Raw genomic sequence first — 24298 nt, forward strand, 5'->3', positions numbered from 1 at the left:
CTCCTACTCACTCTATCAAGGTTGCGTTCGGAAATATCACCCGAGTGTCCTCGTGTATCATTTTATCTTTATTTAACATTGGGTGAACAACAAGAATAAAATGATACACTGGGACACTCGGGTGATATTTTCGAACGCAGCCCAAGCGCGTTGGAGTGAGACAAGCATTCTATGATTAGTCAATTCATAAAATTCTTTGTTCTGATTGGTCACTCAAACGCTTCGAAGCGTTTGTAGCGTCAAACGGACCGCAGCCTAAGGGCGCGTTCACACCTTGACGGAAAACCAGAAAGCGGAAAAGCAGTGGCCAATCACAACTTGCGCTGGTAGTAAGTAATACAAAAAGCTGAAATTGTCGACTACCGGCGCGAGTTCTGATTGGCTGCTGCTTTTTCGCTTTCTGCTTTTCCGTCAAAGTGTGAACGCGCCCTAATGCCTAATTCACACTGGACGCAGCAAGCATCAAGCAGCAACCAACCAGCAAAGCGTGACGTAATATTGTTACGTCACTGGCTAAGTTTCCACCGAGGGTTAGAGTTGGGTCAGAGTACAAGAACTGACCAACCACAGTCAAGCATTCCCCTGTCATTCGACTATGACAGGGGAATACTCGACTGTGATTGGTCAGTTCTTGTACTCTGACCCAACTCTAACCCTCGATGGAAACTTAGCCACTGTAAATATCGCCTCACGATTAGTTGCTTCTCCGCTGCTTGACGCTTGTTGCGTCCAGTGTGAATTAGGCATAAAGGTGCATTCACATGCAAGCGTCAAGCAGCAGAAGCAACAACCAATCAGCTGGACGATACGGGCAGTGGTGTAAAAAATATTTTTTACACCACTGCCCGTATCGTCCAGCTGATTGGTTGTTGCTTCTGCTGCTTGACGCTTGCATGTGAATGTACCTTTAAGAAGCATATTGGAACATGTTGGAGCATGCGACGCGAACAAACCTTCTGATTAGAGGGTTTGGTTAATGGCGTTTGTGCACAAGAAGCGTCATTAAACGGAGATTTGTCTAAAACGCGGATACATCCTCTCTACTTCATTCCATTGTCAGGTTTCGTTCTGAAGTAAACTGGAGTGAACTATCCTGACATTTCTGACCAGAGATAGTCGTGAAATAATAATCGATGATTGCTCTTGTTGCGTCGTGTTGAATTAAAGGTGCAATTTCAATGCGTCATCTGTAATATACATTCATCATGTCTGCTACGGCTATACATAAATTTATAACTTTTATAGGATTTATATCTATATTACATGCAGCTTATTCCGCGGCACAGCGTGAGTATCTGCATATTATTCTTTTAGTTTATCAGTTTATTACTTTCTTAGGTTAGAAGTGATATTAATATTATGATGAAATTATATCGTTTGTTTTTGTTTGACATTTTGTGCATTTAAAGTAAAGTAAGACACAAGTCGTAATCAAATTTCGGAAATGAAAATGAACAGTGTAACCAAAATGAATAACTTGATTTTTATAGATCGTTCCTATTTGCGAATCACTGAACAAGAGTTTACTACTTTGCCAATTGATGTAAGTTATAATTCATGATGGTTATTCTACAATGAGTTGGTAGTTGGAAATCTTAAGTCTTAACCAGTTTTAACCTAAATAGGTGACTGAGTTTTTGCATCTAGTTGTTAGTTGTACAATGAGTCATTTATCTCAACTAATGGAAAAAAATAAAGTCGAATTTGATCAGTCTTAAGAAAATCGATAGTCATACATAGTTGGCTGTTGGTCAACTTCACCGATTCACCGATAATGGACTTTCTACAATAAGCCATTAGTTATAAATCAGAAGCTAAAATTGATCAATCACAGTCGTCAATTTTTAGCTTCTGACTTCTGATTTATGACTAATGGCTTGTTGTAGAAGGCCCATAAGGCTTAGGACTTACTGACTACTGACTCATTATAGAATCAGCTTGATACTTGCTTCTCATAGAGAAAGCTAAGTTTTATTTCTATATAAAATATTCTATAAATTCCAACAAGCTGATAGGATCTTAGAAGATTACATGTTATAGAGATATGTTTTGCTGTTGCTATAGATTTTAATCCAAGGCATAGCCAGTTTATTTATCGTTATGTACGGCGTTATGTACATTGCTGGCGATTTCAAGGAAATCCGGGCAGTTGTCGATTTGGAGAATAAATCTTGGGAGACGCTGCGGAACCTACCATCCTTTCAAGTATTTAATCATCGTGGAAGATCTCTATCCCCAGAATACATCTCGGAGTAAAAATAGTATATTTTAATATCAAATCATTGAAAAAAGATAATAGATTCACCAACTTATTTATATTATTTGTTAAATCGCATTTAGTATAGCAAAGCTCTATTGAAATTTAGTATTATCAATTAATATAATTTACATTTGTTATATATTAAAATAAATAATTTATCACTTTAAAAAACCAAGTTACATATAAAGTGAAAACATTAACAAGATAATCTGATATATACATAGATATGAAATGTAATTATTTATTACTGAAAAGCAATCTGTAGCAGATTGTGATTTTTGTCTTCATATCAATTTACAGCCTTAAAATTCAAAACATGCGGCGTTTTGCATACACATTTTATAATTGTGTGACAGTAAATAGTGAATAAAAAGTCTCACAGTTTTTCTTATCGCATTTTTCATTTGTATGTTTTCCTCCTCTATTTTTTTCCAATATATTTATTTTTTATAAGAAAAATTAATTAATAGTATAGTAAAAGTGCATAATAGAACACGAGACATCACTTTTTCTGTTTCTTCTTTTCCGCCTCTGCTTCCTTTTCTCTTTCGATTTCTGTTACATATTCGCCTATGGTGTCTGTGTCCAACATCTAAAATTTTATATACATATATATATTATTATTACTGTAAATTTGTTTTACATGGATTTCTTCGATTAACATGTACAGTTAGATACAAGTTGCAATTATACCTCTAGCGGTTGTCCACGTCGCATTACCGCTATTTCCAGATTTTTTTGTCCAGATTGAACTACTTCAAGGAGCGCTCTGATAGCTAATTTTATACAACCCTTTTCTGTCGATACTTCTTCCGGGGTGTAATACTTCTCTAAGAATTCGTGTACAGTTTTAGCACTGCGACCTGTTGCATTTGCCTTTGTGGAAGAACAGATTGATATAAATTTTTAAGTATTAAAAATGACATTCAATTACCATTCAGCAAAAAATTTATAAAATCAGTCTTATCCATAAATACCTTCCATTCATAATATATCCCTGATGGCTCTGTTTGATAAAGATGTGGGACACCATCATAATCAAATCCAGCTAGGAGACAGGATATTCCAAAAGGTCTACGTCCGTTACTCTGTGTATATTTCTGTTTTAAGCCTGTAAATAATAACAATTTTAGTTTTCTGTTGGAGTGATGTATAGCTCCATATAAAAGCAATTGACTTGTAGTCAACAAGTTCCAAGTTTGATCTCGAACATGTCTTGGTTTTATATGAGATTGATTGGAAAATTAAGAGAAAAAAAATGAGTGAGAAAAAAAAATATATATATTAAGGTAGTGCGAAAAAAGTGAAGTTCCATCTTAATCTAAATTTAAAAACGTTCATTCTTTTGGCAGAACATAAAATATAATCCGATCTCATAAAGGCTTTGCACTTTTCTTCTTGGTATAATATTAACTGTTGTACACTATTACAGAAAAATTTGTAAATTTTAGTCATACCTGCAATATACCTTGTAATATATTCCAAGGTAACGGGATCTTCTACAGTTAATTTATGACTCTGGCATTCAACTTGTGCACGATTGATCAATACTCTTGCATCAGCGGTCAAACCTATTAAGAGAATTGGAAACAATTATTCCATTTGCAACATCCGAAAGCAATATTTATCTCTTTAAGCCTCTATTATACCTGCAAAGGCCATAATTACATGATCGTCCAACAGACATATTTTGCGCACTGTACGTTCCTCTTGTAATTTAGCAACAGACTTCTTCTCGACACCCAAGACTACTACATCTGCACCACGTACACCAACCTGCACTTACAAAAAATTGAAGCATAAGCAAACAAAGAATAAACAGCATTTTGTTTAGAATTTCAGTTGGAATTTTTAAATTCTTTATAACTAGAAAAATGACATGGATATAAATGTTTTATTTCTATGAATAGAAAGCCAGAATGTGACATGCCAAAAACGATAATGCTGAGATGTATAAATAATACAATACACATATATATGTATCAGGGTTGGGTAAGTTAATGTTTTTTTTAACTGAATAAAGTTAATGGCTTTACAAAATTAATATTGAATTAACTTAAGTTTAAAAAAAGTTAGTTTCGAAAAAAAATATTTTTAAGGTCAAAATATCCTAATTTTTCTTAAAATGAGATTAAATAATAACTACAATATAGATTATTAAGTAAATTAAATTTTTACTTTTTTTATTCACATATGATGACATAATTTTTTAGGTTTTTACTTTTTAATAAGCCTTAAGCCTCATAAAAAATGGACCAATTACAATCAAATGTTCTCCTCGCATTCGATTGTAATGGTCAATTTCTTATGACTTAAGGCTTAAAACATCTATTGTAGATCCGGAATAAGGTTTGTGGCATAAGGCATAAGTCAATCAGAAGGCTGTATTAGCATCTTAAGAAATTACTTAAGATGATCTTAAAATTTGAACGGATTACGAATATACATCCTTAGTCTTATTATATTTTATTATTTTTCTAAGGCATTTAAAAGAAATAAAAAAAATTTTTAACTTAAAGAAAGTTAAAAAGTTAACGTTTAAAAGTAACTTAGTTAAGTTCAAAGTTATTAACTTTTTAAGTGTTTTTTTTTTAACTTTTAACGATTTAACTAGTTACTACCCAACACTGATAAGTATATATACATATATATGTGTGTGTGTGTGTGTATATATACACCATATATATATATATAAAACCTAACCTAATAAAGGATTCGCAGAGTCATGTACAAAGTAGATGAATAAAGTTAGTCAATCATAACTAAAATTCTTCATGCATGACAACAATTAGACTGGAAATCGACGGATAGACGAAAGAAAACAGTGAAACACATGAAAGACTCTTTACTTCAGGAGAAAGAGAGGTTAGGAAAATCGAACTGTTCAACATACCGCCGTCGAGCCTTTCTTCACTGCCTCCTGAGCGTATTCCACCTGGAGCAGATGCCCGTCTGGTGAAAAAACCGTGATCGCTCTGTCGTATCTCGCCGACATTATTTCGGCTGTCTAAAATATTCACCGTCCTGCAGGAAACTCAAAATGACTCCACCGTTTTCCGAGCAGTCAATCAGCACCCACTCATTCGGCTCGTTCCGGAATCGGCACTCCGGACGCGAACATGACAACGCATTTCCCTAGAAATGTACCGTGTGTCATGTGTGTCCCGGATTGGACGAACGGATCCTCATGAAACGACAACGCGACGTTCCTATAGGCTCTATGACTACGTTTACACGGTTCGATTTACGCCGAAGTTATAACATTGATGTTACGAAATTGACCAATCACAGTCATTTCATTCTTCAGAAAAATGGCTATGATTGGCTAGTTCCATCCTCCTAAAATGGGTGCATCCAGAAGCACGACTGCTCATTGAGAGCTCTTGTACCTGTTTGGTCTATATTTTTAGCTCTAATAGAATATGCCAATCAGATGTAAGAGCTCAGCAAGCGATCGTGGTTCTGGATGCACCTAATGGCTGCGTTCAGCAGACTCAACAGTTTTGCAACCGTTTTATGATTGTTTGCCGAGATAGGACCATTCTTCTAGATCTAAAAGTATGATCCAATTAGCGCGAAGGAAACTTCCAACAGTTGCAAAACAACCGTTCTGCTGAACGCAGCCAATGGGCGCATTCAGCGGACACAACAATTGAGTGAGCGCTCGATGTTATTGGTGTATTCTTTTAACTCATCCAATCAGAATTTTAGATCTAGAAGAATACACCAATAGTAGCGAGCGCTCACTCAACTGTTGAGTCTGCTGAATGCGCCCATTGACTCCTATCAATGAACAATATTCTGAGAATCGATTGTGGCTGTGTTCCAAATTCACTGTCAGCACTGAAAATGCAACAGTTTACGTTACGTGCACTGTAGATTTTCAATACAGACAGTCCATTTTGGAACATGGCCTGTGTACGTATCTTGAATTGTGAAACTTACAACTAACACTTCAGTTGTCAGTTTAGTTAAATAAAGTGAGTGGAGACGGGGGCAAATTTTTTTATAACACAAATATTTTGTCCTTCTACCAAATATTTATTCGATATGATTTCCTTTAATTGCAATCACTGCGTTATTGTATCACACTCAGCAAACATAATAGTGATTAAAAGAGAGTCGCATTTTTTTTTGGCGCATACTGTATATGTGAATGATATTGAAATAATTACATTAAGTATTCATATAATTATATGTGTTAACTACACATATGATTGACTATACTTTATGTAATGAAGAAAATTATACATACTTAATCAAAATATGCATATAAATATATTGTACGTAAAATATACATAATTATACTCTGACAGCCCGTACGTGACGTAGCAAGCATGTCACTGTAATGAGCTAATTGTTGCACGTTATGTTAGGTCTTATAATAGTTAATATTCGAAATATGATTGACACGCTGTCATATATTCTATGCAATGTCTCTGTGATGTAATGTGTGTTAATAAAAATATTTTATATTAAAAATGTAATTTAGTTTCAAAGTATCAAAAAGGCACTCAGAAAATACAATACGCAGCTAATTGAAGTCAAATTATTTTTTTTTACATAGCGGCGACATGCAAAAGACTTATCAGATTATTGCGGACTTTAAAACGAAAATAGAACAGGGTACCTATCATGGAACATGTCGGAATGAATTCCGATCGGAATCCATTCCGACTTTGTTCCATGATAGGTACCCAGATCTCTTTCACGTACATTGCTATTAGAGTATTTTAAAAATCTGATTTTAACTTAAAATCTAATCGTATAGAGATATTTGAAAAGCATATTTAAGGTAATTATAAATATAAAATTAGATTTAAGATTATATTCGTATATTTAAGAGATATTTAAATTATTATATTCGTATATTTAAAAGGTTATATTTAAGAGATTTAAGATTCAAACTGAATCTTGTTTATAATGAGATATTAAATATGAGATTGGATTACGAATATTTGTCCTGCGAAGATGATCTCTTGAGAATTGATAAAATTCTGTTTATGTAACATGTTTTGTGCACATCCAATTAGTAAAGAAATATTTTTTAAATATCTAAAAAAATAGTTTTAGCAATGTTAAAAAAACATTTAAAAAACGTTAAAATTAATGGGAATTCTTCTTTTATTAAAAAATATTTATTTTAACATTATAAAAAACGTTTTTTAACATTTAACAAAATGTGTTTTTAATAATAAATAAACGTTTTTTAAATATTTAGAATTGTTAGCAATTAAAAAAAATGTTTTTTTTACGGCGCGCGGACTGTCAAAATACTTTATTTTCATTTGGAACTCAATTTTGAGGTTGCCTTCAAAGTATCATTTCAGTATCGTTTCACTATAAAGTAGATGAGAAATCTCCAGTGTTGGGTAGTATCTTTATACATGTATCTAGATATATGTATAGAAATACATTTTGTGTATTTAACCTATATCTGAGGTACATTCAAATTCGAGTATTTGTATCTAGATAAAAAAACAGCATCTGAACTTATTTTCAAATACATTTTTCAGATACATTTCCTCAGCATAGTCATAATTCCATTTTGTGTATGATTGTTGATTGATTTTATTCCGTAGAAAAAAAAGCAGCTTTGTTGTTGCAAAATTCTATAACATTGGTCTTTCCCTTAGTTTCTCATTGAATCTAAATGCAAATCAGTCATATTAAAGAATTTTACAGCTGCTTTTTCTGCTGAACGCAACCAGTGATCTTAAATTGTGGAATTTCTAACGCATGTATAGTTAAGTTGAAAACATAATCTTTGAAACATTTTTAATTTGCAAAACTATGATGAATAATATCGTCTTATAATTCTTATCCTAAATCGTTTTACGATAACTATAAGTTTTTTCAATTATCTAAATGTAACAAAAATGAATGAATAAATGATTCATTTAATAACTAATACATTTTTTTACACATTACCATTATTACAATAAAATTAATTTAAGAGTATCTGAAATGTATATCTGAAGATACACTTTTAAAGTATCTGATATCTGTATCTATATACATTTTAATATGTGTATCTATATCTGTATTTAGATAAATTTTTGTACATGTAACTGTATCTGTATCTAGATAAATTTTTAGAGTATCATCATATTGTTGTGTTTTTTATTCTATCTTATGTGATTAGCTTACGAAAAATAGTCCATCTAGCCATGATGCCGCGTACTGCTCGCTTAAAATAAAATAAATATTGAATTAAAAAACGTAAAATAAATATTTTTTAAAGTTATTATTTCAAAGAAATAACTAATGTAAAATAAATAATATTTGATCAATATTAAATTTAACGTTAAATGTGAAAATATCGACCTCAACGGTGGCTCATTCTTTGGATACACGCGTTATTATTCGCTATTATTCGGCATTTTTTAATTTTATATTTATCGCTGCGTTATAGATATAATTTTATTAAAAGTATCATTTATTATTATATAACGTGTTATTTCTAAAATAATATTATAACTATTGTATGATATTTGACAATCACAGAAATTATGATTGTGCACAAGTTAGAAAAACTTATTTTGAAAGAGATTGCTGTTGGAATATCTAAAATATTTAGGATAATTAGCAAGAGTTTTCGTAAGTTGAACATAGAAGTCATAATAATATCATGAGGACATCATCATGACTTCATTCGTCATTTATAAATTAATTTTTAAGTATCAAATATCATCATGAAGTTCTGTGATATCATTCTGACTTAATTATGATTCCATGTTCTACCTTGAGTATGTATGTACTTCCTGTACTTCCTTGAATTTAATTTAACTGTGACACATAGTCTCTCTGATTGATATCTCTTAATTATTTTCGTCTGGGGGAAAGTCCATTGCAGATCTCAAGGCACTGAGAAATACAAATTCTAAGCGAACGTAAATATTTCCGTGTATAAAAAATCTAATGCTAAAAAATTATCATCAAACTAATAAAAAGTCCAGAAAAAATTTTGATTCGTAATTTTCTACATACTGAAATAGAGATTTTTTATCCTATTTAATATTTTTTTATTTATTATGCAATCTTTATCTTCACGCATGCTTAAGAGGGAATCACATATTTTGATATTTACTATAATTTTGTTGCGAATTTCAACGTAATATTTTAGGGACATTTTTTTAAAGGGATTCTAAAACCGTCTGTATTACTGATTAAATCGTAATTTTTGTATAACAAATACTTTTTTCTCTTTCACAGATTCTCGAAAATCCTTTTCCAAGATTAAAGTATACACATTAAACGATAAAAAATTTCGAAATTGAAATCTTAAAAAATTTTTTATCTTCTCGGCATAAACTCCACTTCACAAACACATATTAATGCGTATACTTTAATCCTGGAAAAGGATTTTCGAATCTGTGAAAAAGAAAAAAAGAATTTGTTATACAAAAATTACAATTTAATCAGTAATACAGACGGCTTTAGGATCCTCTTAACTGCAGACATTATATTCCATTTTTAAGTTAATCATAATAATTTTCGATAAAGTTGTCAAGCTCAAATAATATAATTGTCTGCAATAGGTCCTTTTAAAACAAGAATGAGATACATTAACCTGAAAAAAAGGCAATAATCAGACGCTCTTTCGTTTTGATTTCTACACGAGCGAGTGGGGATGAATAGATAAAAATGATATCGTCGCTCTTATAAGAGAAACGATCGGCTTAGAGAAACGTTTAGTCAAGGCTGGCCGCTCTGTCATGCTCGCTGTGCTACGTTTGCCTGTGCAACATGATTGGGTCGGTATATTTTCTTTTTTTATCGCTCCTAGAAGGTGTGGGGGCAGCAGGTAAAAATGCCTGTGTTGACAATTTTTGCATAATTTTTTTTTACTGACTGTCTCGCTAAACCGTTCGACGTATTAAAAATCAATACGAATTTGACGTAAGTGAAAACACAGTTACCGTCCTTGTACGCAATAATAAAAATTGACATTGTGAAACGTTTTGTTTCTATAGCTTGCAAAATTTGTGATGCTTAAACAGTGCAAATGTGAGTTGCAACAGAAACTCGTGATTTGCGAGAACGTGCTTGTTGAGTGCAATTTTTTAACGTAATCCGCTGTATGTGTATCATACTTATATTTGCTGAGTTATTATATTTCATGTAAATTTATACATATATATCAGAAATAAATAAACAAATAAAATATTGGAGATCAAATATTTAGGTTAGAAATAATTAGAAATAATTAGATAAGTATCAGAATCTATAAAATAAAAAATGTACTATTTTTGTAATTTATTGTGTTTATATTTGCGTATATATTTATTATTTTTTAATATAAATGATCGAAACACAATTTTCTTAAAACGAGAAATTGTTATAAAATGTCTCTAAAAAAGTATTGTAAATTTAATTTTGATTAATCGATAATTTTATTTTCTTAAGCAATTAACAGATTAAAAACAACTCTTGTCATATCACTTACATCAAAAAAGTCAGACGAAATGTAGGAATAGATAATTTTCTATAGAAATTTCCATCAGAGACATCGTGCGTTGCAAGGGATGGAAGATTGCTTGATACTCGAGTGATTAGTGTGGCGTAATCACGTGCAAAAAAATTAATACACCATGTGCTGCAATCGCATTTAGAATCGTAATTATCGTGTGCGCGTAAATGCAATTATTGTTCGTTATACAGCATTTTTAGATAGAAAAAAATGAGATAAAAGAGAAATAGAGAAAGAGAGCATTAAAAGAGTATTCTCGCTAAACGTGGAAATTTACCTTGATTTTAAATCCAGTCGATGATATTTCGCATCGAAATATTACGTTCACTGTACAATGATCGTTACTGTGTACACGATACTTCTATTATAATTGCAAAAGTATTTAACTAACAACTAGTTATAGATAATTTTGCCTCCACAATTCGTGTGTAAGTATGTTTCCATAGATAGTGCCACATGTTACATCAAGAATGGATACAAGAAACCGGTTTTGTAGAAAGTATTTTATAAAAAACGTTCTCACAGCCTTCTAACTAACTTATTATTGAAAGAAAATTATCGTCGAGTTTTTTTGCAACATTTTTATCATTCTGGTTACAAATGATACATGTATGTATGTGCTTCATTCGAAAATTACTTTTCAATATTTTTAATTCTTTTAAAAAGCATTTTTTGAGAAAATTTATTCTTGTGTCGCAAAAAATTTTTACTTATTGGTGCATTTATGAATATTCTCGAATTAATTTATGTTGAATTGTTTATAAGTTAATTATATTTACGTAAATTCATATACATTATAATATAAGTATACAGTTTTTGCAAATCCTATTAAAAATTTACAATTGGCAATCAAATTATGTGTTTATGCACATACACTCACTCACTCACACATACATACTGTATAATAATTCATCATTTATTCACATTTTAATATATTTTAATCTGAAGTATATAAAATGAAATGTGCTTGCCAGTTACACTGTTGTGCAATTTGTAATGCTCATAGATATAAATTAAACACACCTGTAATTAGCTAAACAGATTTTTAGTTAAATAGTCATTATTTAATTTAAAGTTGCAAAAGTATAAGGATGTTTGAGTTGTGAAGAAATGTGTGCAATATGTTTTTTAAATATGAAAACCTGTCACTACATTGATCATTATTTCTTTATCAACATTATTGTGCAATATTTTTGTAAATTGTGATTGTATTTAAAAAAAGCTTCCTGAGGCAAGTTGATTTATTTCAGTCGACGTTATCGAACGTCGTCTAAAAGAAATGTTTACCTAATTTTTAAGCATTTACTTAGTCTGTCTTATTCCCTGATTAATAAAGTAAAAAAATTATTTTTTCGCTTTATTTACACGCGACGTATCTACTACATTAATCCCTTCTTTATCTTTATTGTACGTTCATAATAGAATTAATTAGACTGATAAAGTGAACAATAATTAAATATTTACAGATCTGTAACATGTTTATTTAAGTCTGTATACTTAACCTGTTACGAAACAGGATCTTTTTTATTTCTTATAATTTTAGAGTTACATCTCGTACATCTTGAAATTCTTAAATTAAAATTATTGTCTGTAATGACTCGATGTTAAGTCCATACGATGTATGGCTGTATTGAATGGTATATACACGCGTTACGCAATCTCAAGGAATTGCATAGTAAATGTCTTCTATGTGTGTAAATCTGTGATTGCATGATGATAACTGGACCACGTTCTTGAATCAACATGATGACAATAAAGATGACAGTAATATGACGTGATCGCGTTGATAATATTGATATCTATCAAGCAATACATGTTTACCTTTAATTAGGTATATAAATTTTTAAATTGCGATTCTTATCATACACACACACGCACAAATAAACATTGTTTATGGAGTATTTACAAAGGAATTTTATTATTTTATAATCTTATAAACTTTGTTGCTTTATAAATGGTTATTACATCTCGTTTAACTGCACGACATTTTTATTTATACGAACATGCATCATTCAAATTTTAATTAATATGTATAAATAAATTAATATGTATAAATAAATCTTTTTAATATCTATTTATCAATTTTTTTATTATACATAGAATTGCACATTGTAAAATATTTATATGACTATTTTAATTTATACCATTTTAAATAGCGTAAGGTGTTTTCACGTTGTAAAATATAACCATGATGCTATGATTGTACTTTGTTGCAACTGATAAACCTTTACAGTAGTGACACAGGTGTGAACGCGGTCATGGTAAACCATTAATTGGAGCGTAAAGCAACCATGAGATTGTAACCGACAGAAGCATCATTATTATTTTATGATCGCTATTGTTCGGCCTCTTTCATCAGTCACAATTAGACATGCATCGTAATCATAGACTTCCTACTTTCTATAGAAAAACAATTATATGTATATTCATATTGTAATGTGCATTTAACTCGATTTATTCAAATTTTTTTAATAGTTCTTGACTATATAATCGAATTTTAAATTTTAATTACATATAACATAAAATCAAAGTACAGTAGAAATAATAAAAATAAAAATGTTTTTTATACATATTATATGCTAATTTCAAATAAAAACTATATGTAGAATGTCACGCAAATTAAATTTGTAATGTTTAAAATTAAAGATTATGTTATAATCGTTCAATGATATTCGATCACGAATTTTTATGAGATAAACGCGGTTTAATTAGACCGATTGTTAATATATCATTAAAAGGACAAACAGTAAAAATCTATTTTTTAATATTTATTTTTATATGCTTTGTACAGAGGGAGAAAAAAGCTGATTGCATTCGGCCTGATGGTCGTCGTACTTGTGGCCGTTTTCGTGGTATTAATTGTAATCTTCACGGTCAATTCAGATGTTAAGTGCGGTTCAAAGTTCGTCAGTTCTTCTAAACTGGGTCGGTATGCGAAGGTAATACTTATTGATCGATGAGTATAAAAAAAAAAAGATTGATTTAATTAAACTGTAATAAAAATACCAACATTTGACTTACTCATATACTGAAACATATTCTCAAGAAGTTATTCATTTAATTAAAATATATAGTGTTGAAAGGAGAAAGGAGATAATTATTTCCAAATACGGAATACTTCTCGTGCTACCAGTACGTACTAACAGCTAGGAAATTAATTAATAAAAAATTTAATTCAATATTAAATAACAGAAAATAATATTATGTGCGTATTCGTTTTGAGAATGTATTTTTATTAAAATTATTATTTTTAAATAACTGCTTTATTTCACTTGTTATTTCGCAAATATTCACTTTGTTTTACATATAAAAAGAAAAAATACAATATGTGATATAGTACAGCACATTCCAAAAAGAAAAGTTTTTTCTCACAATTATTGAAATATTTGTGTACAGGGCGCTGTGGCAACGAACGGTCAGGAATGTTCAAAAATCGGTGCGGATATCTTATCTAAAGACGGTTCAAAGGTACTTATTGCAATTTTATCTCTTAATCTTCTTATATTGATATGAAGAGTGCTTCTTGATTCGATAAGATTTGCTTATTGTGATGTAACACCTGATGTATTTGGCGAACAAACTATACAGTGAGCCATATATTTTTACATTTGATTTAAATTTAAAGCATGGGACTGGGCGGCGGATTTTTTATGACGATATGGGACGCAAAGAGTAAAACGGCAGATTTCCTGGACGCGAGGGAGACCGCCCCAATGAATGCAACAGAGGACATGTTCAATAGCAATGCTCATTTATCCATGTATGGTAGGATTTTTTCGCAAAACTTACTGACAGATACTTACACATTTACGTCAAAATTGCTTAGAAGTTGTATTTAGTCATTACCGGCTGCAACGTAACGTTTAATTATAAAAGCTCTACTTTGCTTGTGTGGGTGCGTAATAATAATAATCACCTAAGTAAAAATCTATCTGTGTTGTCGAACAGGTGGACTCGCAATTGCTGTCCCGGGTGAGCTTATGGGCTATTCGGAAGCGCATAAGAAATACGGGAGGATACCGTGGTCTGACTTATTCGAGCCCACAATCAAATTGTGCGAAACTGGATCGATCGTCAATGATTATCTTGCCGCATATCTGGTCGAGAAGGAGCCTATGATAAAGAACGAGAGCAGTTTGGCTGAAATACTCATAAATCCTGTCACTAATAGAACGTGGATCGTAAGTAGCATCTTGATTGTCGAAGTCTCATTTATTATTTTTTAATCTCTCGCTTTGTTTGGTGAACATCTCGTGGATCAGCAGAACTGATGAATTAAATAGAGGAATATTTACAGGCAGGAGATCGAATAAAGAGGCCGAAATTGGCAAAGACCTTGAAGCTTATAGCAGAAGAGGGTCCCTCCGTGTTTTATAATGGCAGTATCACTGACAAATTAATCGACGAGATAACTAAGTTTAAAGGAATAATCACGAAACGAGATTTTCAAACGTATAGGTACGTACTATGTTTTTTTATTTTTGTATTGAAATACTACTATTATGAATATTTGTGAAGTGCAAAACTTGTTATTTCGCAAAATTTAGATTAAAGGCTACTATAAACTTATCTTTACTACGCAGTTATTTAAAATTTTACGAGAGAGAGAGAGAACGTAAAAAAAAAAGAAACGTGGGTCACAGTAGATAAAAACGACGCTGATTTACTGTAACGATAATATTAATGGAAAACTTATTGAAAAAACTTAACGAAAAATTTATTTTTTATATTACATTAAAGAAATTAATCAGAATATCATGACTGAAAAGTTTTGCTAATGTTATATCTCTTTTTAGTATTTTAATATTAACAAAATAATTAGGTATGAATGAATATAGATTGTTTAATATTATATAATATTAAACATCATTATTTAGAATCAATTAATTTATGTAAGAGCTGATAACAATGTAAGAGCAGATTAGATTTCGCAATGACTTAACAAAACTACTTATATTAAAGTAAACATTAAGTTGTGCTTTGACCTTGATTGTTTTATTATAAGCATTTTTTTAAATAAATTGATTGCGTCACTTAGTGACAATAAATGATATAAATATGAGATATATAAATGTGATAAATATTATCGAACTAGGGCAATATTACGAGAAAACTACTATTGAGAAGACTATTAAATTCATAATATCAATTAAATTATATCCAATTTGAATTATTTTTAATTATTTCTACAGGTCGCCACTATTTCTATTCAATTTCGTTAATTTCGTTAATTTGATTAAAATAATAAAGATAAATAATTTAACCCCAAAAAATGTATTAAATTTGAAAATGTGCTTAAATTTAGTTTATTATTTATTCAGTGCATACATTAATATGTACGCTATTTACTTTGAAATTAACCACAGAAATAGATTAATTTACATTTTGACACACTGAAAAAAAATTGATTAAATTTTAATACATATTTCTTTGAATAGTACTAAGTAAAAATTTACTTAGAAAAAACATTTACTTAGAGTAAATAAATATTTATTCAAGTAAATAAATATTTACTAAACAAGTATAATGATTAAATGAAATGGTTTTTTGTATCAAATAAATATAAATTTAATAAATATTTACTTCGAACTGTTCAAACAAATATTTTATTAAAATTTAGTATTTTTTTCACTGCACACATTGAAGTTAAAAATGGCAAAATGTTATTTAACTCAAAAAATTGGGTTACTATTGTTTTTTTAATATCTAACATTGTAGATGTGAGAGTCGTAGCACATTGATAATGCAAGACTACTTTGCAGAGCCATATGGAGAAAGCCGGTCGCGTTGAAAATGGGGAACCTGACAATTTACAGTGCTCCGCCGCCAGGTTCAGGCGCAATTCTATCGTTTATAATGAACGTCCTTCGTCGCTTGCTACCGGTCCGCGATGAGAACATAATGTGGCAACGTATAGTGGAGACCTTCAAATGGGCTTACGCAAGAAGAACAGAGCTGGGGGATCCTGAATTTGTCGACGGCATAGGTAAGACCATGGATACATAATGAGCAACATTTTAACATAATTTCTTGATAACGTATCTTGAAAATTACGTATGATATGTAGTAATGTTATATATAAAGTCTATTTAAAAAGAAACATATAGTTAGATGACGCTTTGAAAAGTTTCTATATGTAAATAATAAAAGAGATAACAATCTGTTTAATTCATTTTACAAGGTCTTTAAGTAAATGATAATTATACATCTAACATTGATAGAAATATTAAGATAGAAAATGTTACGTTTATTTAAAATTTTTTATACATGTACTATATATATATATATATATATATACACTTTAAATATGTATATTGTTACATATTATTCTCTTTAATGTCGCGGTGTATGTAGTATGTTTTTTTTTTTTTTGAGAATCGTGTCATCAAATGTTTCTAATAATCCGTGTATCATTGCATAACGCATTTAATTTAACCTGCTGTTAAAAGATCAGTAATTTCTGTTCCAGCATGATTTTCTCTAATACATTCTTCGAATTTCCTCTCCGCCAATTACGAAGCATTTAATACGATGCAATTATTTTTTTATAGACGAGTTGCTCACCAATTTAACGTCCAACGATTACGCGGAAATGATAAAAAGCAGGATTAAGGATGATCGCACGAGTCAAGATCCAACAGATTACGGCGCTATCACCGCAACACTCGAGGATGCAGGAACCGCACATGTTTCCGTCCTCGCCCCCGACGGTTCTGCCGTCTCCGTTACATCGACTATCAATCAGGTGTAAGTAAATTTGCAAGGGACAAAGTATTCTAATGGAATAATTACATCGCGAGACAATTTATATAAAATCAACTTGTACAAAATTAACTCAGCTTAGATTGTAAGATTTCTTTTTCACTTGAAGAGAGAGAGAGAGAGAGAGAGAGAGAGAGAGAGAGAGAGAGAGAGAGAGAGAGAATTAAATCATATTATAAATATTCGAATAAATGCAACGATCCATTTATAAAGTGCTAAACGCATTGAGAAAAACAGTCGAAATATTCGCAAGCAAATATTATGATGTCTTCTTCAATATTTATTGGTTATAAAAAAATTTGGCTGTGCAAAATGACAAAATATACACTTCTATGAAACATATTTCATTAACTGTACAAAAATAAAATAGGTGATTTATTTGCTAGAAGTAAAATGTTATCTCGTACTGAAATAAGAATTTATTTCAGTGAAAAAAACATGTTTCATAAATAAATTTTTAAGTATTTATTTGTCACTGCATACATAATATTTTAGAATAAAAATGCCAGACTTTCTATTTCACGATACCGGTTCATTTCAGACTAACAAAACCTTTAATATAACTTTTACTATGATACTCTCCTCGTGTATCAACCCGTTAAAAAGCGAGGAGAAGAAAACGAATTGAATCGCTTCGCTCCTGAGATACGTTCGACGTGTTCGTTCTTGAAAGCGCGGTTTATATCTATCCTTTAAAAATGGATTCAGCGCATGTTCGGCGAACGCGCGGACTGCGATAAAAATCCTGCGGTGTATAATGCGTAGGATTTTTCGTGCTCTCTGTAAGCATCTTTATTTAACAGGTTGGGGGCGATGATACGCTCAGAGTCCACCGGTATAATATTTAACGACGAGATGGACGACTTCAGCTCACCCAACATCACCAACGGCTTCGGGCTACCGCCGTCACCGGCGAATTTTATTCGGCCTGGTAAACGGCCGTTGAGTTCGATGTGTCCTTCTATAGTGGTAAGCCATTTCACCGCGAACGTGACCGTCGACAAATTCGTTCGGGAGCTCGAAACTCGGTGAATAACATACAACAAAACAAGTCGCGCGTTCGGTGCGCGTCTCGTGAACGCTTGGAAAACGCGTCTAATGAAACGGCTACAACGAGTTTGCAATTAACTATCGCTAGATAACCATCGATTCCGAGAATCGCTCAGCTCAATGATGTAATTGCAATTCGCAATCGTCACGCGATCGTCCGAAGCGATTCTCCGCGCTGCGTGAGACCTCGCCACAATGTTATTTCTCATGCAATTCGATATATCTGTGTAAAAATCTTTTAAAATGCTTTTTCAAAATAATTTTGAAGGGACTGAGTGAGATGTACCAGTCTTGGACGACTAATTCAAATTTATTTAAATATATAATCATGTGAACTCTTTTAAGTCTATCACAATGTTTGTTATGTAATTCGAGGTGCCTGTATAAAAATCTGAATTTTTACACGCTTTTGCAAAATAATCTTAAAGGGACTGAAATGTACGAGACCAGTCTTGGACGGCTAATTCAAATTCATTTGATTCAATCACGCGATCCCTTTTAGGTAGATAACAAGGGCGATGTGAGATTAGTGATTGGTGCAGCCGGTGGCACGAAAATCACGAGTGGCGTGGCGATTGGGATACTCTTGAATCTCTGGTATGATTACGATATAAAGGAAACGATTGATACGCGCAGGCTTCATCATCAAGTGAGTATAAACGATATGAATATTTGAATTTGAGGAAGTAATTCTATAATTGAAAACCAAATTCTCATTGTACCATTACAATTTCAATCCGACTTCTAATTCGTAATGGCAATTTAAGAGATTATTATTAAATCTATCTTTCAAATATTATTATTTACTAAAATTCCAAGAAATTACTAAATTTCACATTTCACATATTAAAATAATTTAAAACAGAAAATAGGAAAGATTTTAAAACAACATATTAATAAAGAATGGTTTTAGAGAAATTGTTATTGATATATATTCTTAAAATTATGATTTAATTAATTAAAGATAAAGGATAAATTAAAAATTTAAATAATTTCTTAATTCGCATTTACTAAAAATTTTTCTTGTATAATCAATTATAATTTACACAAATTTTTATACGTCGATTTTATATACTTCGATATATTTTTCACTGGAAAAATTATTTCTTAGTTTTTATTATATAAGAAATATTATTACAATAAGACAGATGAATAAGCTTCATTTATCAAACGTTAAATTTAAACCATTAAACGCGGAATACATTGTTGAGTTATTATATTTATTAATGATCTTTAAGGAAACTATTAAACAATTGCAGCTGCTGCCGATGAATATCCAGAATGAGAAAGATTTTTGTCCAGTCACGTTAGATTATTTGAAAAAAATAGGACACAACATCATCACTTTTAGCGGAATTGGTAGCGCGATTACGGCTATATCCAAGGAAAATGGATTCATAACAGCAAACTCGGATTATCGTCGACAAGGAACTACAGCAGGACTATAAAAATTATTGTATAGAATCAACGCGGATAACTTTGTAACACAAGATGGAACATTGATTCCATTTTTATGCTACCGCAGTTTTTCTTAAACTGCAGTAACGATTGCAATTAGACATACGATTCCTGACAAATGCTCTCTACACAGCGTGCAATTTTTGTCTTATCACATCCTATTTAAAAAAGAATCCAAGAACAAAGTACTTTACAAATTACGAAGTTATCCGCAGGCGAATTGTATGTGATTAGATAATTGTTATGTAAATAAAATTCTTATTTTCAATGTTATGATTTTAAGAGATAATTTATGTATTTCGAATCAAAATCATTAGCATATGTGTCAACTTAAATACGTGTCGATTAAAAATATAAATGTTTGAAATCAATATGATTCCTACTTGGCTGTAAATACTTAAAAATTATAATTGTATAAGTAATATTTATTATACTTCATCAATTATCGCATCTCTGTACATATTTCATAATGTTTCACACCTGATTCAAATATATGAAAACGAAAATGTCTCCACTTTATGTTTGGTATAAATTAAATTTATTTTTAAATGTAAACTATGTTTCTCTATTTAAACGAAAGATAACATACCCATAATTGATAACATAGGATTCTATTCTTGATAATGCAGGTGACATGATAATTCTGCTGTTTATGTAATGTGAAAATCATACAACTTATAATATAAAATAACGTTCCAATAAAACATTTTATTAAAATAAAAAATAAATCAATTATGGTGCATAAATAAATAATGAATTTTTCTTCTGAAATTAAGACCACATTAAGACACATTACAAAACTGAAGACAGTTAATATAATAAAATTATACGAATGCAAGATAATAAAATTATTTTCTCCCATATCGTTGAAAGAGATGACGTAAAAACATTTATTTTTTAATAGTTGCTAATTATCTAATAAATTATCTAATAAATTTTTCTTACATCAGTTAATATAATTTACGTAACTTTAAATTCATTTCATGTTATTAATAATTAAAATTACACATAATTGCTCTTAAAAAATTACCACGTGGGAAGTTGTTAATACTGTCATCATTATCAAATTATTACTCCTTCAAGCTATGTTTTTCAATAATCTGCATTTCCATAATCATGCTCTGATGTACATGTGCATGGTATTTGTCATTCTTGAAATTTTGCAATGACAAGATTATAATTATTTTAATCAAAACAAGTTTTGTATAATATAATAAACAAAATTTCGTTTGTATATAAAATTCAGTACTAATTTTCAAATTACCAAACTAACAAGTCGATATTTATAGTCATTAATTGCGCAACAGAATTATGTATTTCCTAACAAAGTATTTACGAAGTTCATGATTTTCAAAAATCAATAAATAATTCAGTGAAATAAACAAATAAAATTATGCAAGTGAGATATATTTTTATTTGTCGGAATAAACAATTTTAACATTTTCGGATAAAATTCTGATTATCATCTAGATAAGTTTAATTGAAAATTCAATTTAATATTAATTTAAAATGATTTTTTTAGCGAAGAAAAATAAGAAATTATGGTATTTCTCCAAATAAAATTAATTTCCAAAAAAACTTGTGTGCAATCTACAATTCAAATCAAAAGAGTCAACAGGAACTCTTTCTTCAAGTCAAGGTTACTACCGCTATAATAATTAGTATTCTCTTTAGATTTCTACTTCAACCAATGCACTCGCTGTACGTCTAGAATTTAAAATTCGTAATTCCTTCCGTTAGTACACGACCTTCATTGTATACATTCCGTATTAATACGGGAATGTATTTCTTCCGTATTTACATCGGAACTAATTTTAAACAAGCCGAGTTTTTTATTGCGAGACAATTATTTTACTGCAATTGTCTTTTTACAATTAAAATGATTTGTCCTATATATAGATAGAATCTGTCCTTTGAGCTGAATCCATCTATTTTAAATCTATTCAACCTTCTGGTACAGTCTACTTTCAAAATAAAGCAAATCACAGTTAAAGATTAATAGAAAGTAAAAACTGTACATTTAATAGAATTTTGATCAACTATAAAAGAGACAAAAATATTTATCGTCACGCAGGAACAATTTTAGAAAAGTTTCATAACTGTCCTGACTCACTCTGATCAGTCTGTCAGCTTGACAAGATAATTCGCAGTAACACCGCACATCGACCAACGTTGTATTTCCATTTCGCAGAACATATATACGTATGATACAAAATAACATTACGGATCATTTTATTGGTCTGTCTAACGTATAAAAGAGCCGTTTTACTGTTACAAAAGCTTTTCATTAGTCACCAAACCGCAACTGTGAGATCAGATTTGCATATTCAATATTATTATTTTTGTGGAGCAAAATCTTTCACAAGAATAGGTACATTATAAATTCAGATACACTATAAATAGATACATTATAAAGTCCATGCATCTCTAATATAATGAAATTACGAGCATAAATTAAGCAATTCGACAGAGTCTTAATCTGAAAATTCTGATTGTGATTATTGTCTTTACATCACAAATATCACTTACATACACTGCAGAAAAACAAAAAGAGAAGCGGCCGTTGTTGTTATTGTCGTCCGATTATCAAACGAAGCGTATACGAGCGAGATCGTGTGATTTTATGTCGGACTCTCCCGTTTCAGCCATGCCTAGTTTCAACGAGATACACTGTTCGATATGATATCAACGTGGCAGTAATTTCAAGAGTATACGGTTTACGGGAGTTAATCGAGATCTCCGTTTACCATTGAAAATAAGGAGACTCAGCTGCAGAGAAAGAGAGGGATGGTGGACAAAGATTCTTAATTTCCGGTGCTTTGTTCTTGTGACCATGGTGGTCCGTTTCATTTCCGTTTCGTTATGCCGAGGTAAACGAAGTCAGAAAAAAGGAGGTATCAAACATTATAAAGAGCGGTCGCTGCGAGTTATGATTAAAATGCGGAACGTTTGCGCGCATATCTATGATTGTCGAGTATTTATCGCATGCATTCAATCGCAAAAATCAACAATTAGTTCTAATGGAATAATAATCTTCAAATCTAGAGTATTAATCATAATAAGTAAAAGTGATGTGTGAAACTGCTGCTTTGATTTCTTAAATAAAAACGTCGTAAAAATAATTGAAAATTTTTAAAAATAAATATGCATAAATACGTATCGCGCGCGCGCGTTATGTTTATAGTGCAATCTATAATAATAGCGAATTCGATTGGACGCACTCAATGCGCACTGGTGCACATTAAAGCCGTCGTACACGAAATAATGTAAAGATATGTTTATAAATAAACATAGAAATCGATTAAATCGTGAAGTACTCAATACATTTTATTATACTATTAGGTAAAATATGTATTTCATAATTCTAAATATCTGCATTTCATTTTTATACTCAAATTAAATCAGTGTACAACGGCTTTAATATGCACCAGTGCGCACTAGTGCTTCCAATCGAATTCGCCATAATTTTAATAACTTGATGTTAAAAGATATTTGATAAAACAAGAATAAGGAGAATGAATTGTGTGTGTACGTGCACGTGTAAAACAAAAAAATTTCTTATATAAATATTAATCAACCATCGAGGTGTTTTTTGTTAAACTTTTTTTGTGTCACGTAGATGTATCATACACTTGAAACAAAAAACGAAATTTATTGGAAATGCCGCACTCATTGTTGATTCTAACATATTCTTTCAAGAATAATTCAAATATTTTCTGTTGCATTTAATGTTTTCGCTATTAAATATAGTCTTTTTATAAATCATTCTATATTTTTAATATCAAAACATGATGTATCACACTATCTATCATCGATACATGTAGCGTAGTAATCTGACTTACAAATAATTGCAACACGTGCCTATTTCTAACTTTAAACTTAATTTTTTATAAGCTCTCGTTATGTATTTTAATTAACATCATCCTTGCTTCAAAGATTATAAGAAACGATTTTACAAGCAAAATAGACGTTTGCATACCTACCTGTTTTCCAAACTGGTTTAAGATAAAATGTTTTTTTAACTATTTATGTGAACATTAATAACAAATATAATTAATTTGTTAAATTTTCATATAATTTATTCGTATCAGAACTAAAAATTATAATTATATAAGTGGTAGTTACAGCTCTCGTTACAAGTCAATAGTTATCTCTCAAAAGTCACCAAATGAACATCTGTATCAAATATCACATTGATTAAACAAAATTATTATCTATAAATATTATATATACATAAAAAACGTAATTTTTTAATGTTAAGTAGTAGATTCGTACAAATCCGTTATTGTCACATA

General features: G+C 30.6%; 3 protein-coding genes and 1 long non-coding RNA gene across 4 annotated transcripts; 2 read left to right on the forward strand and 2 right to left on the reverse strand.

The window, feature by feature from the left end:
- The first annotated feature begins 984 nt into the window (after nt 1-984).
- Nucleotides 985-2334, forward strand: EMC5 (ER membrane protein complex subunit 5). Its single transcript, XM_018458556.1, has 3 exons — nt 985-1287; nt 1491-1543; nt 2065-2334. Exons 1-3 carry the CDS (start codon nt 1206-1208, stop codon nt 2254-2256), a joined length of 327 nt encoding a protein of 108 aa, XP_018314058.1. The 5' UTR covers nt 985-1205; the 3' UTR covers nt 2257-2334.
- LOC108729435 (uncharacterized) lies at nt 1838-23490 on the reverse strand. The gene is made up of 3 exons (XR_001936928.1): nt 23479-23490; nt 16891-16893; nt 1838-1899 (listed from the first exon to the last, which is right to left on the reverse strand). It is a non-coding gene; the product is annotated as an uncharacterized lncRNA (long non-coding RNA).
- On the reverse strand, nt 2597-5380 carry Prosalpha4 (proteasome alpha4 subunit). Its single transcript, XM_018458555.1, has 6 exons — nt 5154-5380; nt 3910-4036; nt 3718-3831; nt 3238-3371; nt 2954-3136; nt 2597-2852 (listed from the first exon to the last, which is right to left on the reverse strand). The coding sequence occupies exons 1-6, from the start codon at nt 5253-5255 to the stop codon at nt 2763-2765; spliced, it is 750 nt and encodes a 249-aa protein (XP_018314057.1). The 5' UTR covers nt 5256-5380; the 3' UTR covers nt 2597-2762.
- Nucleotides 14340-20116, forward strand: LOC108729434 (gamma-glutamyltranspeptidase 1). Its single transcript, XM_018458557.1, has 8 exons — nt 14340-14498; nt 14682-14914; nt 15031-15191; nt 16496-16719; nt 17285-17480; nt 18299-18464; nt 19048-19194; nt 19805-20116. The coding sequence occupies exons 1-8, from the start codon at nt 14360-14362 to the stop codon at nt 19991-19993; spliced, it is 1455 nt and encodes a 484-aa protein (XP_018314059.1). The 5' UTR covers nt 14340-14359; the 3' UTR covers nt 19994-20116.
- Nucleotides 23491-24298: the final 808 nt, after the last annotated feature.

This window comes from Mycetomoellerius zeteki, unplaced genomic scaffold (assembly GCF_001594055.1).
Source record: "Mycetomoellerius zeteki isolate Tzet28-1 unplaced genomic scaffold, Tzet1.0 scaffold73, whole genome shotgun sequence".
NCBI lineage: Eukaryota > Metazoa > Arthropoda > Insecta > Hymenoptera > Formicidae > Mycetomoellerius > Mycetomoellerius zeteki.